We start from the raw sequence: 17,468 nt of genomic DNA, 5'->3' as shown, positions 1-17,468 counted from the left end.
CAAAAACATAGAGGAAAGCAAGAGCAAAATATGGAGAGAAATTAAAGAAAAATGAAAATCTGTAACTTCTAGCTATTAAAAAAATACCATGCCTAAAGTGAAAATAGTATACCGAATGGAATGAAGAGCAGCCAAGACAATGAAGAAGAAAATATAGGTGAATTTGAAGACATAGCAACAGAAAAATCCACAATGAAATGGGGGGAAAGTCTTTAAATAGAGGGGAAAAAAGACTTTAAAAGAAAACAAACAGAATCCTTGAATGGTGGGACAACATCAAGCAGTGTAACTTAAGTGTAATTGGAATCCCAGAAAGAGAGGAAAGAGATGGGAAACAGAAGTAATATTGCAATAATAGCCAGAAATGTTGAATTTGAGGAAATCTCTAATTCTACACATCGAAGACTCAAAATGAGCCTCAAGCAGGAAAAAAAAAAAAAATGAAAACTGTATCAAGAGACATATTTTTTAAAACCAGTAATCAAGAGAAAAATCTTAAAAGCAGTCAGAGAAAGAAAGAAGCATTATATACAGAGGATGGAAGAAACAAAACAAATTTCTCCTCCAAAACAGTGGAGAAAAAAAGGACTAAGGAGTCCTTTAGGCACAAGAAAAATGATACCACTTGGAAAATTAGATTTACACAACAGAATGAAGAGCATTGGAAATGGTAAATATGTGGGTAAATTTTTCTTACTTTTTTGCATCTCTTTAAAATATAATTTGTTATTTAAATGGAAAGTAATAACAATGAACTGTGGGTTTTATAACACATGTAAAGGTAAAATACATTACACCAGGACAGAGGGGGAGAGGATGAAAGTATACTTTTTTAAGGTTCTTATACCATATGTGAAGTGGCATAATATTACTTGAGAGTTGACTATGGTATGTTAAATATGTATACTGTAAACCTTAGCACTTCCACCAAAAAAATAAAAATAAAAACCAAGACTCAATAAAAAGAAGAAAAATGAACAATGGGATTATAGAAAACAGACAATGATATGGCTAATTTAAACACAAACATTTTTAAAATCACACTAAATATGAATGATCGGAACACACCAAATGAAAGAAATTGTTATGTTGTATAAAACTTTGATGCTTTCTCGAAGAAACCCCCTTTAAATAGAAAGACCCAGTAAAATGCAAGGGTGGAAAGAGACTGCTACCAGAAATCAAAAGAATGCTGGAGTGGCTATATTATATAAAACAGAGTAGATTTGGAAGTACATAATATTAAAAGGGATAAAGAATGTTATTTGATAATTATGAAGGAGTCTGTTTTTCAAGAAGACATGATAATCCTAAATGCTACATTCCTGCTAATGAAGCCTCAAAATATATAAAGCAAAAACTTATAGAAGTAAAAGAAGAAAGAAATCCAAAAATAGTCAGAGAGTTCCACATCTCTCTTTCAATAAGAACTTGAACAAGTAGGCAGAGTATCAATGAGAATGTAGAACTTAAAAGCACTATCAGCTAATTTGACCTAATTTCATTTATAGAACAATCCCGCCAATGGCAGAATACAGTTTCTTTTCAAATGTTTACTGAACATTTACATAGATAGAGCATCCTTCATGCCGTAAAACAAGTGTCAGAAAATTTAAAGTGATTGAAGTCATAGAAAGTATATTTTCTAACCACAATGGAAATAAATTATAAATAAATGTAAAATCTATCTGAAAAATCCTCATGTATTTACAAACTGATGAAAGCACATCTAGAAAAACCCTCTAAGTCAGAGAAGATACTAGAAGGTAATTTAAAAGATACTTTATTTTGAGCTGAATGAAAATGGAAGCATGGCATGTCAAAATTTACGGGATGCACCTAAAGTGGTGTTTAGAGGGAATTTTACAGCTTTCAACACCTGAATTAGAAAATTATGAAGGCTTAAAATTAAAAACATAATCTTACTTCTTAAGAAACCAGAAAAATTTTTAAAGTAAAGCAAATTAATCCTAAAGTAAAAAAGATTTACTAGAAGTCAGCGAAATGGAAAACATATGAACATTAAAGAAAATCAAAGAAATACTGGTACTTTGAGAAGCTCAATAAAATAAAATAAAATAAAGAAGACACAAAAATATCAGGAATGAGAGTGTGACATCACTACCAACACTACAGATGTTCAAAAGATAATATGGACATACTAGGAACAACTTTACTTGACACCTCTTTCTTAGGACAGAGCTTCCCTCTAGCCTTCCTATACCTGATGAACAGGGCTCAGATAATTATACTTTATGGTTATTCTCTTTATCAATATAAACATACATAATAAAAATACTTACCTCTTTTAAACTTTAATGTGTACTAAAAATATAAATGCTACAACTTTTAAATTTTATTTTAGGTACTCATCAGTTTTTAAGACATCTGTGAAAGATGACATGCAAAAAGTTAAAGCTGCAATGAAAACTATGGGACCAGCAAAACTTGAAGTACCTTCTCCAAAGGATTTTCTAAAGAAACATTCAAAGGAAAAGACCCTACCACCTGGTAGGTTTTCTATTCTTTTTTCTTTCCTAGTATTAGCAGATAATTTAACTAAAATTATTTTATTGTCTCTGGATATTAAATGTGCATAGGTGATAGCAACTTCACCTCACATTAAACAAAATGTAGGTGACTCAAGAGAACGTACAAGTAGAATGTGGTAGAAAGAGAGTAGAGGGTGATAAATTTCCCCCACAATAGACTGTCGTTCTGATGTCACCAACATCTTGATCTTCGTCTTGGACCGTCCGGTGCAGCCCCATCTCCAGCACTGTGTGCCTCGACATCTCGCTCCTTATAGACACGTGACTCCGTTACAAACAGCAGCCATAATGAGAGCTCTAAACCCCTGAGACAATCTCTGATCAATGAGCAATCTGCATCGAAACCCTTTCTGGTGAGAGATGAAGAAAAACACAACAGTTAACTATCAGTTCATGATGAAACTACCTGGTTTGACTTTGGGCTTGCGTGTGGGCTTTCTCTCTCCCAGAACTCTTAAGGCTCTTAGGACAGTAACTGAGTCAGACGTAAGGAGGAGGCTTCATGAGCGAGTGGTGGACGGAGCTGCCGCATGGGCGCGCCCTGTCCTAGTGTACAGAGCTCTGGGGTTAGAAGGGCCCCACGCTTGGTTTAATGCTCTTCTCTTGCTGTCTTGAAATGCTTAATTTTTAACCTGGGAGTCATATATTTTCATTTTTCCCTCGGCCTTGCGAATTATGTAGCTGATCCTGGTGGGAGACTATATGGATACCAGCAAAGAAGGTTTTTATGAAAATGGAGAGTGGATGAAAAGGGATCTGTTCCACATATGCATGAAAGCAGCTTCTTCCCATAATAAATAGGGGTTCCCTGGTGGCTTAGGGTGATACACAGAAGAGTCAGATGAGTATGTGTCTTTAAAAAAAGAGTTGGCCTTTTTCTGTCTGCTGGCATCAAGGAAATAATACAACATCTCAAGCCCAGCTAGAGATGTACATTTTGACAAAAGTGGAACTGCTTCTCCCTGTGGCAACACTGTATCCCTCATAACTCATATCCCATGACAGAGGTTGGGGACATTTTCAAGAGGAATGGGAGAAGCAAGTCTGAAAATACCACATTCGTGCTCAATTTGGAGAACTTTGTCTTCCAAAGTCTCTTTTGTATTTTCTTCTAGTGGGTTCTTGGTCTTTTGTCATCCACAACCTCTTGAGAACACTGGAAAATCCTAAAATGGAATTAGATGATTTCAATACCTTAGAACCAGTGATATCCCCGGGGCCCTCACAGATCTTGAAGGGTTGAGCATGTTGTGTAACACAACTGCCAAGCTGTGTAGATCCTATGAACCAAAGAAGGAGAAAGAGAAGAAGCCTCTCTATCACTAAGAAATACACTAAGACAAAAGAAACAAAATCTCCTTGGCCTTAGGAATAATTACGGAAATCCAGAGTGTCCAAAGGGCTTTAAAAATCCAGTCCAGTGAGAGAGTTGAGGGTAATACAGGCCAGGCTGCTGCCAATCTCTTTTTGAATAGTCCACCATTTTGAACCTATCCCCACCTAATTTGCTGCACACACTGAAAAACACTTAACAGATACACCAGCGTTTCTCTAAATTCAATTGATAGCACATCTGTATGATTACAAGGCTGTGTTGACATTGCCTTTTGATATAGCCTAAAGAAAAAAGCCATTTGCTTTTCGGTTTGATTATCATTCCCACCAAACAATATGTGAAAGAGAAATGCTCACCCCATTCTCTGAGCCTCACCCTATTGCCAGCCTGTTCTCCTGGGACGAGAGACCAGATGGTGTTTAGATATAAGGGAAAGGGGAGTATGCTTTAGGCTCCATCCAGGGGGCAACCACGTAAACCAAGAGTTACACCTTTACTCTACTTACTCACCTGAGAAAGTTATCAGTCCTTCTAAACTGTTTCCCCATTTTCTAAGAATTCAGTTTTCTCTCTTGCCAGCATTTCAAAAGCTAAAGATTTCCTTACAGTTACAGAAGTCATTTGCACATACATTCCATTCATATTTAAACTTGGCTGCTGAATATTTGCCATGTTTGCACCTAGAGGACGGATACCTCTGGTTTCCTAGGCACACTGATGGTGCACACCTTGGTCGATTGGACGTACCTGATGGAAGGAGGCCATTTGTGTTGCAATAGGAGGCCTTATCCTCCACTCCAGGCTTTCTATCAATTTCTAAGAACTCTCAAGCATTCCCAGTAATATGTAAAACAGGAAGAAGGAGCCATTCTTGTAGGTCAAAACAGTAAACAATTTCATATAGTTCAACCAAATATATACTTCATGTTCTATATATTAGGTGTTATTTATTTATTATCTTTTTTTTTCCAACTGTAATGTAAACTCCACTTGTCTCTTTTGTTCACTTTTGTATCTTAGTCCCTAGAACATTACCTGGGCACATAATCATTACTTAACAAAAATATATTGAATCAATTAATGAATAAATGAATATTTTAAAACTCTGTTATAATGGTTTGGGGAGGGATCAAGGTTAGTGCAGTCCATAGACTTTTAACAATAATTACTGGAGTTTTTCTAACAGTGAAATTTCTGTAAACCCATAAAAAGTTCAAACAATGCTGAAGTCAGTAAAATCAGGGTCCCTAGTGAATGTGATGAGGTTCAGATTGGGAGAGGGCCTTGTCAAGATAAGTGTTGCCTTTAATACTTGGAAATAAATTGTAATTATTTTACATTTTAGCATTTTGATATGGCTGTATCAAAATAGATTGGTCAGAATGGTCAAGTTGAAGAGGCTGTGTAAAAATGGCCAGTTTCATGTGCTTTTAATTAAGAGAAATTGGAATAAAGAAATAAATAAGGAGATTAATTCTGGATAGTAGTTACTTTAGGAGGCAGGATGCAATCAGGGAGGGGTAAAGAGGAAATTTCATCTGTATTGGTAATGTTTTATTTCTTGAGCTGAATGTTGATACACAGGTATTACATTATTTTTATACCTTATATTTTTGCTGAAAAAAAAATCCATAGATACTTGGGCTTTCAATATATTAATTTACTAACTTGGTGATTTACAGTAATTTTCTTCTGAAAAAGGAATTATTGGTAACATTGATAGTTCTCAGAAATGAAGTTTAATGTTTCTTAAACTTATTTAAATGAGAAAGCTGAACATTTTTTGTTGAAATATTTATTAGAAAATATTTTCACCATCATCAGTAAAAATGTATTATTTAGCTAGCATATGATTTGGGGTACTTCTACCTTTGATTTTTTTGTACATTTTTAAATTTTGAAATATGACATATAAAGAAATGTGATAACTTTCAAAGTGCAATTTAACAAGTAGCTATAGAACAAATTTCAAAGCACGTTATAAGTTACAGTTCCACCATGTCAGTTATTTCCTTCTAGCTATTCTAGTACCCTAGAAACTAAAAAAAAAAAGTTTATTTAAAGACTCAGTATTTGTAATCTTTTGTTATAGCAAATTAATATTTTAAATATTTGTCTGTTGCTACCCCTCTCTCTCATTTGATCACTTTCTCAATCTTCAGGGATATCTGGGCAGTGACCACCCTAAATTGTTCATATTGAAAAGGGGTGTCAACATTATGGAAAATGGGGATGCATCTGGTTGACGTTCTTGGAGAGGCTGTTGCCTCTGGGTTTGGGGACTTATATGGCATGGGAATACTCTGGGGGATTTAAGTTTCTGAAAAGTAAACTTAGTGAGTGAATCTTTTATAGAATCTCAGGTAGGGACCTAGATATTTCAGGACTACTGTTGGTTGGGGCATGGCATACTGTGGCCATTTGGGATATCCAGCTGGAGCTTGCATAAGAGAAACCTCCAGGACAGCCTCTTGACTCTATTTGAAATCTGTTAGCCACTGAAACCTTATTTTGTTACCTTCTTTTCCCCCCTTTTGGTGTAAAAGACCTTCTCAATCCCTTGGTGCCAGGGCCAGGCTTATTCCTTGGAGTCATGTCCCATGTCAACCTGGGAGATTCACTCCCCTGGGAGTCATGTCGCATGTTGGGGGGAGGGTGATGAATTTATTTGCAGAATTGGGTTTAGAGAGAGAAAGGACACATCTGAGCAACAAAAGACGTTCTCTGGAGGTAACTCTTAGGGATAATTATAGGAAGGCATAGCCTTCCCTTTACAGCCATAAATTTCCCTAGAGCAAGCCTCAAGATTGAGGGCTTGACTTATTAAGTAGGGGGTTGCTAATTTCACATAACATGTATTCTGTCAAAGTTAAACAATATCTCACATTATCTTCACTTAGTTGTACAATCATCATCACTCTTAATTTTAAACAATTGTCATAACTCAAAACACCCCAAAGCTCTTATTAGCCCCTAGTTATTTATCCCTAGTATTCTTGTGGTACTGGTAAGGTATCCCTATTAAATATGGTCTATAATATGCAATAGGTAGTTTTTCCCATATACCATTCTGTGTTAACTCTTTGTACCAGTGTCATTACTTAGAAATAGATCATGCAAGCACTTATTTATATTTGTAGTGCTAATCTGTGGGATACATACCTTTAAACAATCCCTTTCAATCAGCACTCGTACACATAATTCCTTTAACGAAATATCATCACTTCTGTCCATTCCCATACCTTTTAAGTTCGCCCTCATTAACCTGTCTGTACATATTATCTTCCTTTAATTTTTATACTGTTCTCCTAGACTGTCTTCTAACATATTAATTGATTATGCTGTACTTTTTTTTTTTTTTTGCATTTATGTCTGCTGGCTTTTTACCTTAAATATTTGAATATATTACTAGTAAAACTCAAATACTTTCTTTAGTGGTAAAATATCTGAATATTGTAAATAATATGAGTAGCAATGTTTATAATTTGAGTATTAACAAGTTAATGTTGTGTTTAACAGAAAAAAAGTTTGATCGGAATGAGCCCAAAAAGCCTCCTGTGCCACTGAGGACTGATCATCCAATCATGGGAATACAGAGTGAAAAAAATTTTATAAATACAAATGCGGCTGATGTCATTATGGGAGTGGCTAAAAGGCCTAAACCAATTTATGTTGACAAGAGAACTGGAGACAAGCATGATCTTGAATCTTCAGGACTTGTTCCAAAGTACATCAATAAAAAGGTAGCCTTGTGATATATTATTGACTTAATATTCAAATAATTTAAATATTAAATAAGGTGTTCATAGTGATTGTCTAATTTGTCCCTAATAGTGCTCTCACTGGACAAATTATCTGGATTGCAAGTTCACATTCTGCTGCAACCTTTGATCCAAATCTAATGTAATAAAATTGCAGAGAACTTGGAATGAACCTCACCATATAGTTCGGTAGTTGCAAGCTATCATTGTTTCCCTTAAATTCAATTGTTAATATATTTAACACTTATAACTAACATTCCTAAACAATGCTATTTTTTTTATGGTGGGAGTATCATTAAAAGCATAGTTGGTGCTGTAAATCTAGAAGAGAAAACCTTTCAGAAGATCCTAATATTTAGTCATTAGGTTGTGCAACTTGAGAGAAATGAAGAATAATACAACTTGAAGTCATCCAGTCCCATCAGTGTTGTGAAAATAATTCACATTCCTATTTCCACTTGAATATATTCATTTGTTTTTAGTTAGGGGTAAAGCAGGTCTTGAATGTACTTTAAAAGAATCCAGTCCTTTTGGACATAAAAGAAAATCAGGTCCTCATTTCCATCTGAAAAGGTCTGTATCAGATAGGCATATAATTTCATTGGGAAAAATTATAGACATTGGGTTAAATGGTTTAAATATAGAGGATCTTAAAAATTAACAATAAAAGCTTATCAAAGAACACTTATGCAAATTGTGTTTCATGCTTTAAAGTGCTTGAAACACACCTTTTAAAATATGAGTACAAAGTCTAACATAATAAATAATAATACGATGTGGCAAGAAGGAAAGAAGAAAAATAAGAGAGAAAAGAAAAGAGGAAAGCAATTGTAGGGGGCTTGCGCTGGGTAGCCCAATCATGGGCCGTGACACATCCAGTCCCTGTTCATTATCAAAACAGAAACCCCAAAGCCGCTGTTGGAGGAGGCGATTTATTTTCCGAAGAGCCCCTCCCACTCAGTAGGCAAAGGTCACCTTGGAAGAACTCGAGCCAGAGCCTAGGAGATGGTGGCACGTGTGGAGGTTGCTGCGTCAGGCTTCTCCCAGGTTGCTCCCTCCTTCTGTAGCCCCTGGAGGCTGCGCGTAGCTCTTGTCCCCCAGGGTGGGGAAAAGTGGATTCTCCCTCTCCTGGCTCTTTAAAGCCACTTCCAGTCCACATTTTCTCCACTATCATGCAACCAGCTGCCACACTCCCAGCCCTCTCCTCCTGGCCACCTTTGCCTGCCCAGCCACGGCAGGGAATTTTCTACCCTGTACAGAAAATTGCAAGTATCCATCACAGACAGAGAAAAATATTAGGTTAGTCTACCTGTACCTGCTTGCTTTCCTATGCATCTGTTGTCCTCCTGGTCTTGCTGGTGAAGCAGGCGGGACTCGTTCAACATACTGTTCACATCTCAGTTGAATTGTAAATATCTCTGTTGATAAATAAGATAGTAAATCCATTTAAGGACAGTGCCATTTTTAAAAATGAGTGAACCTCATGTTTTAGTTGCAGAGAAAATGTCATTGCCCATTTCAGCCATGAGAAACAATTTGTGAAAACAAACAAGCATGGGTGATTACGTAGAATATGAAGCAGAAGTAGTAAGACATTTCAGATTCTAACTGCCGCAAAGCACTGTGATCTTTAACAAGTTATTGGCTTTATCCCAGGGCCGTAGCGAGGGTTAAATGATATAAAGTATATTAAACATTCAACACAGTTCTTCGCACCTAATAAAAGTTCAGTAAGGAGTGGGTATTGTAATACATTCAATCATTAGAATAAATAATATGCATTAACCCTCAGTGGCCCATCATATGGGAATATTTCAGAGCTCTAAAACTTCTACCCACTTGGGAGATCATTTTTTTCTAAAATGTGTTGCACCATGCCCTTAAAAAGGGTTTGCCAAATATAGTCCTTTGTTTTTGATGACTCAGAATCATCGTTATGAATGTAATTATTGGGCTGAGCTATAATGCAATGATGGACTTTGTGTTTCCTGCAGTAGATTGGACTGTTTACCACTGCACTCACTGACCAGAAAACTGTGCTTTCATAGTTTGTTTGCCTAGTGCTTTGCAGCTTTCCATTTTTATCTAGGATTTCTATTCTTTGTTTCAACCAAGCTAGGCTAGATTATGCTGTCATAACAAATAATCCCCAAATTCCAGTAACTTCAAGCAAGAAAGTCTTGTGGTTTGCTTGTGCTGCATGCTTATCGTTGTCCTCACCCCAGGATGTAGGCATCCCAAAACGTTGCCAGTCACTCACTGTAGCAGAGAGTAAAAGAACCTGGCACAGTAATCCCTGATTCTTAAGGTGTCCACCAGAAGTGACAGAGGTCTCAGGCTACATCTTAGGTCAGGGGGGGTGGGAGAGGTTACGCTAAGGGCCTCCTCAGAGAGGGTTTGCCTGGCCTCCTTTTTTCTCTAAAATAAAATATCCCGTATTATTCTCTTCCCAATAGGGTCCTTCATTGTGCTTCAGGGAACTTGAATATAATGTTATACTCTGTCTGGTGAGTTGGTCTTCCTATAGAACTCAGAAGACATGAGAAGAGAAGCCTCACCTTTATTATTACACTCTAATACCCAATGCCAAGTATGTTCTCAAATAATTTTTTGAAGAGTGAAAAATGTCCTTTTTCTCTAGGCAGAGAATATTGACAACTTCCTCTCTCTTTAAGCTGATGTGCTTGGTATCTTTTTTAAGCACTTGTTTTTATAATGCCTTGGAAATATTTGTCTTCTTTTATTTAACAAAACCATGCAAAAGAGGGCTCAGAAATTCAAGATATTTAAGGCAGAAGCCAAAGCACCTAAAAAAAATAAAGAAGGGCCAAGTATTAGGGGTAAAAGAAGGCTGATGAGCCACGAGCAGGCCCTGCCCAACGATCAGAAAAGAAGGAAACCAGCGACCACCGTGACAAGACAAACTGCTTTAGAAGACTGGAGTTAACAAATTCCCAATGGGCAAAAATTACCTACTTCTGTCCATTTTCAGTGTTTTGAGCAAAGGCTTTAGATCTGTAACATTTATTTTTCTCCCAGTCACTGGTGGGTATACATGTATATATCAGACTGTATTTAGGATACTGGTCATTTATTTTTTTCTGAAAAACCCTTACAGGATTATGGTGTCACACCTGAATATATTTGCAAGCGAAATGAAGAAGTAAAGAAAGCCCAGGAGGAGTATGATAATTATATCCAGGAAAACCTTAAGAAAGCGTCTATGAAGAGGCTCTCCGATGAAGAAAGGGAGGCGGTTCTGCAGGTAAGTGTCCTGACATTTAAATGCACCTGCAACTCTTTGGAGCATCTCTGGAAAAAAGGTGCATCCTCAACCTGATTATCAAAGTCAGCCCTTTGATTTTAAAATCGGGACAATCTCCTTTCCTTATAGTGACATATAGAAAATCTGACTCTTCGGGGAAAGGAAAATGTAACATAGAGATTCATTGACTGGCATTTCGTTTCCAGTGTGCTGAGCTGCTGTAACTTCCCGAAGTGGCGTACATGCTCCTACCACACTCCTACCACAATCATGCACAGATAAGGCAAAACAGCATTATCTTTTTCATCCTCAGGTCCCTATCTGTATCTTTCAAAAATAATATCCTTAAAGTAATTTTCACTAGATGGAGCCCTAGAATAATTGAAACTGTCATTGACCGACTTTTTTTTTTTCTACCATTCAAATGCCCAAATTTTAGAATTTTTTTCCTTATTTTGAATAATCTAGACTTAAAGCCATATTTCTATTTGAGCTTTTAATGCAAGACTTTTATCAAAAGCACTTAAAATATTGGAGGATGTGACCAGTTGTGCCTCACCACCATCTATATTAAGCACCTACAGGGTTCTGTAGTTACGCTGTTTCCTATGCAGGTGAAAATAGTACTTTATCCTTTGTTTTGCTATTTTATTTCTACAAAGTCATTTTATTGTCCTTTTAAAAAGAGAAAAAGCCTCTTATTACCTTATTAATTCCTGTTAGAAAATGGAGTCCTACGTTATAAATTCTTAACATTTGATCAATGCCATCATAGTCATCAGTAAACGTTTGTTAAATCCACGAAATATCCTCACAGGAACCATCAGGCAGTGCTTGCTTGACTGAACAGCTGGACACTGTCACCAGGCCAGGTTGACACATGAACTTCACCATCACCCGTGGCCACTACAGAATTTCTTGGCATAGCCTTTGATGCTGCCACAGCAGATCATTCCCCTTGGCTGGGGAGTATAGGTGCCAGAGCAACAAAGCCTCTCGCTCTTCTCCCGACAGTCCCCGGACCAGTCCCCTCCCTGGTGACACGTGGTGTAGAGTTCCCGGTCCGCATGGTTGTGTGCCCCTAGGAGGCCACATCTGCCCAGTCTTCCTGACATAACCATCTCCCTGTGCCTGGAAGGAGCCACCTGGCCCGATGATTCCAAGCCCCTCCTTGTGCAGATGAGGGTATGAAATGCAGTGAGTGGGCTCCTTGGCTCCCTCATGCATTCATTCCTTTATTGAGCATCTCCTTTGTTCCAGGCATTGTACCCAGACCTGGGGGACTGGGCTGGACTGGAAAACAAAGCAAAACCAAACAAATGCAGCCCTTATTGTCAGTGAACTCTGAGTTTGGTTTGCATTTGCCCTTGGTCACAAAATTAGCAAGTGGCTAAATGGGAACTGAAGTCCATGTCTGCCAGCCTGCAGGCCAGTGTTTTCCAAAACAGTGCATAATGCACAGGCACTCAGGAGGTGGCAGGGACCCTGCCTTGGTCCCTCAGCCAGAGGTTTTGACGAGAATAGAATGAAGGAGCTACCTGCAGAGGTGAAGCAGGATTAAGGGAACCAGCAGGGACCACTGAGGCATCCGCGGACCAAGGGTGGTGGGAATCCGCCACCAGCCTGGGCTGGAAGGGGCAGAGGGAAGAAGCCGGGCTACCAGGGCCCTGTCCCGGCTGGGGCGGGAAGGCAGCCTCCCAACAGGCAGTGTAGGCACGCCCAAGCATGACACGGAGGGGAGACGCGCCCCCATGGCTGCTCCAATCGGAGGCAGGGGGCTAAGGGGCTGGTGCAGCCCACCAGATCAGCCCCCAGCCCATCCCAAGGCACAGAGCCAGGCAGGGGAAGAGAACGGGTGGAACGGCATAGAGCTGAGCTGAACGGAAAGCACATCTCATTGATTTGATGACTGCTTCTGCCTATTTGAATTTTTCCAAAATTAAACGTATTATTTAGTACTCAGGAGAGAGAAAAATGATGAAATAAAAATAAGGGGGAATCACAATTGCTAGGACAGGTAAAAGATATTTCAGGTGAAATAACCAAAAGATATCTCAAAACCAGCAAGCTGGTTATTTCAACATAATATGAAATATTAGTTATATTAATTTCCATCCCCAGCTGTTGACTTTCATCCAAACACTGTTGTACACATTAGAAGATAAGAGCAAACAATCCTTTAGAAAAGAAGACGGGGAAAGTGTAGCTGCTGTGACCAGAGGAAATATGGAAATATCACCCAACTAACTATGAAAAACCCTTGCTATCTGAAAGCATATAAATATATAGATTTCCTTTACGCAGGAGGCACCTCCGTGGGGCACTGTGGAAACCCGTTTTACGTTTCACAGTGAAAGACAACGGAAAAATGGAATTCTTTTGTAGACTTCTTTTTTGCAATACATCTCATAAACTTTTTACACAATTTTACTAACCCATCCACCTCTCTCTTTTTTTTAAAAAAAGCTTGATGTCTTTTCCTTTTACCTTTCCCAAATTCTTGATATAATCTCACTCAATTAGTGGTCAAAATCTGTTCCCTTTTTTTCCCAACCAACCTATTCCTTCCAGTGTGCTCTATCTATGACCACTTTTACCTAAGTGTGGAAATAAATCATGGCCCTTTTATTGTTCTCAAATGTTTCTACAAGATTAAATGCATACTGCGAGAGCTTATTATAAAGACATTATTTAAGACACTTCTAATCCTCCCTTAAACCTAAATGTACAACCATGATTCTCAAGGACCATGTTTTCAATGCAATATTTTACATTGCATTTGTGTTTTTTGCTTTCTATTTGTGCATAAATAAAATGATTGTTTCCCCATAGTGAATTATGAAAAGTTTTCATATATGAAACATTGTTGCATACATTTAATTAGTTTAAGACCATTTTGGCAATGGGGCTCTAGTGCACTGTGAAATGGTAACTCTGCAGGGATGAAAATAACTGTCATTGCTCCTAAGAGACGCCTGATTTTGGATTTTTTGGTTTCTGAGTATGTAAAACATTCACTAGACCATTGAATTAGCATATGTCTTACATTTAATGACATTTCTGTCATTTCTTGAATACGTTCATGGGAAGTATATATCCCTCAACTATATAGAGGAAGAGTTCTTTCTAACATTGAAAATTCATAAAAAGATCATATCATAAAATTGAATTTTGATATCTTGTGTAATCCCATTTTGCCAAATACAAGAAAATATGGCCATGCAAGTCAGAATCAATTCTTTCAGTGTGATTTCTCTGTTGCAGAATGAGGAGAATGGTTTAGAAAGAAAATCCTAAAGAAAAGTAGCAGAACTTTTTTAAGTTCAAGAATGTTTTTACTTGGAGATAGCCATTCCAAGTTGTTATTTTCACCAAAGTATTTGCTGTGAGCTTAGTTTCATACTACTCAAAACTCTGCAAATACTTATCTGATGGTAAAAACAAGTACAGTAACATGAAAAACAGAGAAAATAAATACTCCCAGTGGGAATGGAGCACATAATCAAGGACAGAGTTTGGCCGCTGTACAGTATTTTTTGCAACTGTGGCCAAGGGCTTGATGAATCCATATCATTTTAAAGTTATTTTCACCCGTTTCCTTTTCCTCTTTACAATTTTTCTTTACCAGCAGGGTTTTCTTTACCATTTATAGCTTACTTTACTTTTGCAGTTCACTCTGGTATTTCTGGTTTTCTTTCCTATATCCAGGGGCTGAAGAGGAACTGGGAAGACGTGCATAAAGAGTTCCAGTCGCTTTCTGTATTCATAGATTCCATTCCAAAGAAGATTCGCAAGCAGAAGCTGGAAGAAGAAATGAAGCAACTGGAACATGACATTGGTGTCATTGAAAAGCACAAAATTATTTATATTGCCAATAAGTAATAGTGGATTGTTAAAGGATAGCAATTTTAAGATAGAAAACATATGACAAACATAAACATGAACCTACAAGTTTTTCAAAGAGGAAAATATTATGACGAGAATAAAAGTAGCCGTATAGTATTCCAGATGCTTAATTAGGCACAGTTTATTCTTTAAATGTGAATTATTTACTTATTCAAGGGAAAATTTTGTTTTTACCTGTGCCAGGTTTCTATGAAAACCAGTTAAGGTTTGATGTTCAAGGTTTCAGTTCCATAGGGTAATTCATCATTATTATGTACTTGTTTCACATAAACATTCATTTCTGGGCCCTGAAAAATAAAGTCAGCACTCAAGAACTTCTAAAACTTCCTACTGTATGACACAAGGCACATGGTATTCAAAGCTGTTATGTATTTTGAGTTGGAAATAGTGGCGTATGCTTTCTTACCACTCTGAAATGTTTTCTGTATTTTGATTCAGAGCTCCCCAGGTTTAACAGCCTGCGGATATCATCAGTATCCATATTACTGTATCTGCTGAAGGGCTTATATTCTGATTGAGTCAAATTAAGATAACATAAAATGAAGAAGATAGCTTATAAAGTACAGCATAGAGAATGATTAAATAAAGAGAACAGTCTTCATCCTGATCTACCAATTTTTAAAACTTTGCTACTCTGCATGTTTTATTTTTCAAGATTCACTATACATATTTTGTTAAAATGGAATGTTAGGATTTTTTGGTCCTTTCTATTTATCTATTCTATAAATTCTAAAGTGTCTATTTGTAAGATTACTTCATTTATTAAGCAATACTTTTATATAAGTAGAGCTATCTTCAACTCAGAATAAGAAACAAAAGTCCATAAGTATCTGAGAAGGAATAGATTCTTCTATGAAATTTTGACTTAGAGAATACAGGAAATATACATGAAACTACATAATATCAGAGCAATAACAATTTCTCCTGCTCACTCTTAATTTTGATACTATCAATGACACAAAATCAGATGATCCTTTTCTAGCATTTGTTTTTAAACACAGAAGTGGGAAGCATTGCAGAAAAGTTTACTTTAGTGTCTTAAAGAAAATGCTTATATACAGATAGTTTTGAAAACTCACATTAGACTTTTTTCATATCTCTTTATGAGTATCATTTCTTTAATCCTATACTCCCTTAGGGAAGATATAAAATAATAGATAGTACATGAGAATGGCTGGTTGCTAATTAGGGTAGGCTGAAAGCTGTAACAGTAAACCCCAAAATATGCTTATTCAAACCCAACAGAAACCCGTGTCCCGCTCACGTAACAGTGCCGGGCTGTGAACAGATCCAGGACAGCCCTTTACACAGGGACCCAGACACAGGGAGGGTGGGCTCCATTCCCTGCAGAGCTGGAGGTGCTGGGGGCAGGCCAGGCCTGAAATTGGTACACATCATTCCCACTTGCATTCTCTAGGCAAGCAAAATCAGTCTACCTCCAAATCTAGTTTCTTGACACCATAAAGATAAATGGATCATTTTTACAGCAACATCCAGTGTGAATGATGGTGGTGGGTGTTATCTGTCATCTGTTCGACGTAGTCACTCAGGGACCCAGTCACTTTTATGAAGTAGCTCTGCCAGTACAGCTTGCCTTCTCCACTGTGTGTTACTATTTTATGAGATGACTTCTATGCCCACTCATTTTTAAATAATTCAAAATCAATAGCTATGCAAAAATATTCTGATCATTTCACACGGTTGGTGGGTTTTGGGGTCATGAAATGGGAATTGCTTTAAATGTTCAAGTGATAACTTTGAGGTTTTAATAGATGGTTTTTCTCTTATTTCTGTAAATATCTATTAAAGAATCCAGACTTTTCTCCATGTCACACAGTGTTGGCCTAGATAAACTTTACAGCTTTATAGCCCTTGTCACCTGCAGCTCACCTAGGGAAGCTTGCTCTTCCATAGTTCCCGGAGGGTTGACCCTACCTGGGATCCCAAGCTTGAATAGCTTCAGTCAACCTCCCTCCATACACATGCACACACACACACACCTGGACCAGCCTGTCAGTCCGTCAGGAGGGACAGACATCTGTCTCAGGTGGATGGTCAGAGTTCCGGTTTGCTAACGCTGCCATTATGCAAAATACCAGAAATGAATTGGCTTTTATAATGGGGGTTTATTTGGTTACAGAGTTAGTCTTATGGCCATGAAAATGTCCAAAGGCATCAACAGTAGGGCACCTTCACTGAAGAAAGGCCATTGGGATCCAGAAAATCTCTGTTAGCTCGGAAGGCACGTGGCTGAAATCTGCTTGTTCCAAGGTTGCATTTCAAAATGGCTTTCTCTCAGGATGTTTCTCTCTAGGCATCTAGGGGTGTTCTCTTAGTTTCTCCCAGGCAAACTCTGGAATAGCAAAAGTCTACTTTCAATGGTTGTCTCCAAAATGTCTCTCTTAGCTGCTCTGAGCTCCTTCTGTTTGTGAGCTCCTTTTATAAGACTCCAGTAATTAAATCAAGACCCGCCATGAATGGGTGGGGTCCATAGCTCCATGGAAATAATCCAAGCAAACATTTCACTCACAGTTGATTGAGTCACATCTTCATGGAAATAATCAAAAGATTCCAACATAATCAACACTAATACATCTGCCCCCACAAGATTGCATTAAAGAATATGACATTTGGAGGGACATAATACA

At 37.6% G+C, this 17,468-nt stretch overlaps 1 protein-coding gene across 1 annotated transcript in view; it reads left to right on the top strand.

Moving 5' to 3' along the window:
* Window positions 1-16,652, top strand: part of ENKUR (enkurin, TRPC channel interacting protein) — a 31,070-nt gene extending 14,418 nt beyond the window's left edge. Inside the window, exons 2-5 of the mRNA XM_037837889.1 lie at window positions 2,366-2,511; window positions 7,408-7,631; window positions 10,768-10,914; window positions 14,623-16,652. Coding sequence (XP_037693817.1) covers window positions 2,366-2,511; window positions 7,408-7,631; window positions 10,768-10,914; window positions 14,623-14,796 — 691 coding nt within the window. The 3' untranslated portion in view covers window positions 14,797-16,652. The remainder of the gene's footprint in view (window positions 1-2,365; window positions 2,512-7,407; window positions 7,632-10,767; window positions 10,915-14,622) is intronic.
* The last annotated feature ends 816 nt before the right edge of the window (window positions 16,653-17,468 follow it).

Source organism: Choloepus didactylus, chromosome 5, assembly GCF_015220235.1.
Source record: "Choloepus didactylus isolate mChoDid1 chromosome 5, mChoDid1.pri, whole genome shotgun sequence".
NCBI classification, from domain to species: Eukaryota; Metazoa; Chordata; class Mammalia; order Pilosa; family Megalonychidae; genus Choloepus; species Choloepus didactylus.
Note: the sequence above shows the minus strand (reverse complement) of the source record. Positions and strands in the feature narration are given on the sequence as shown.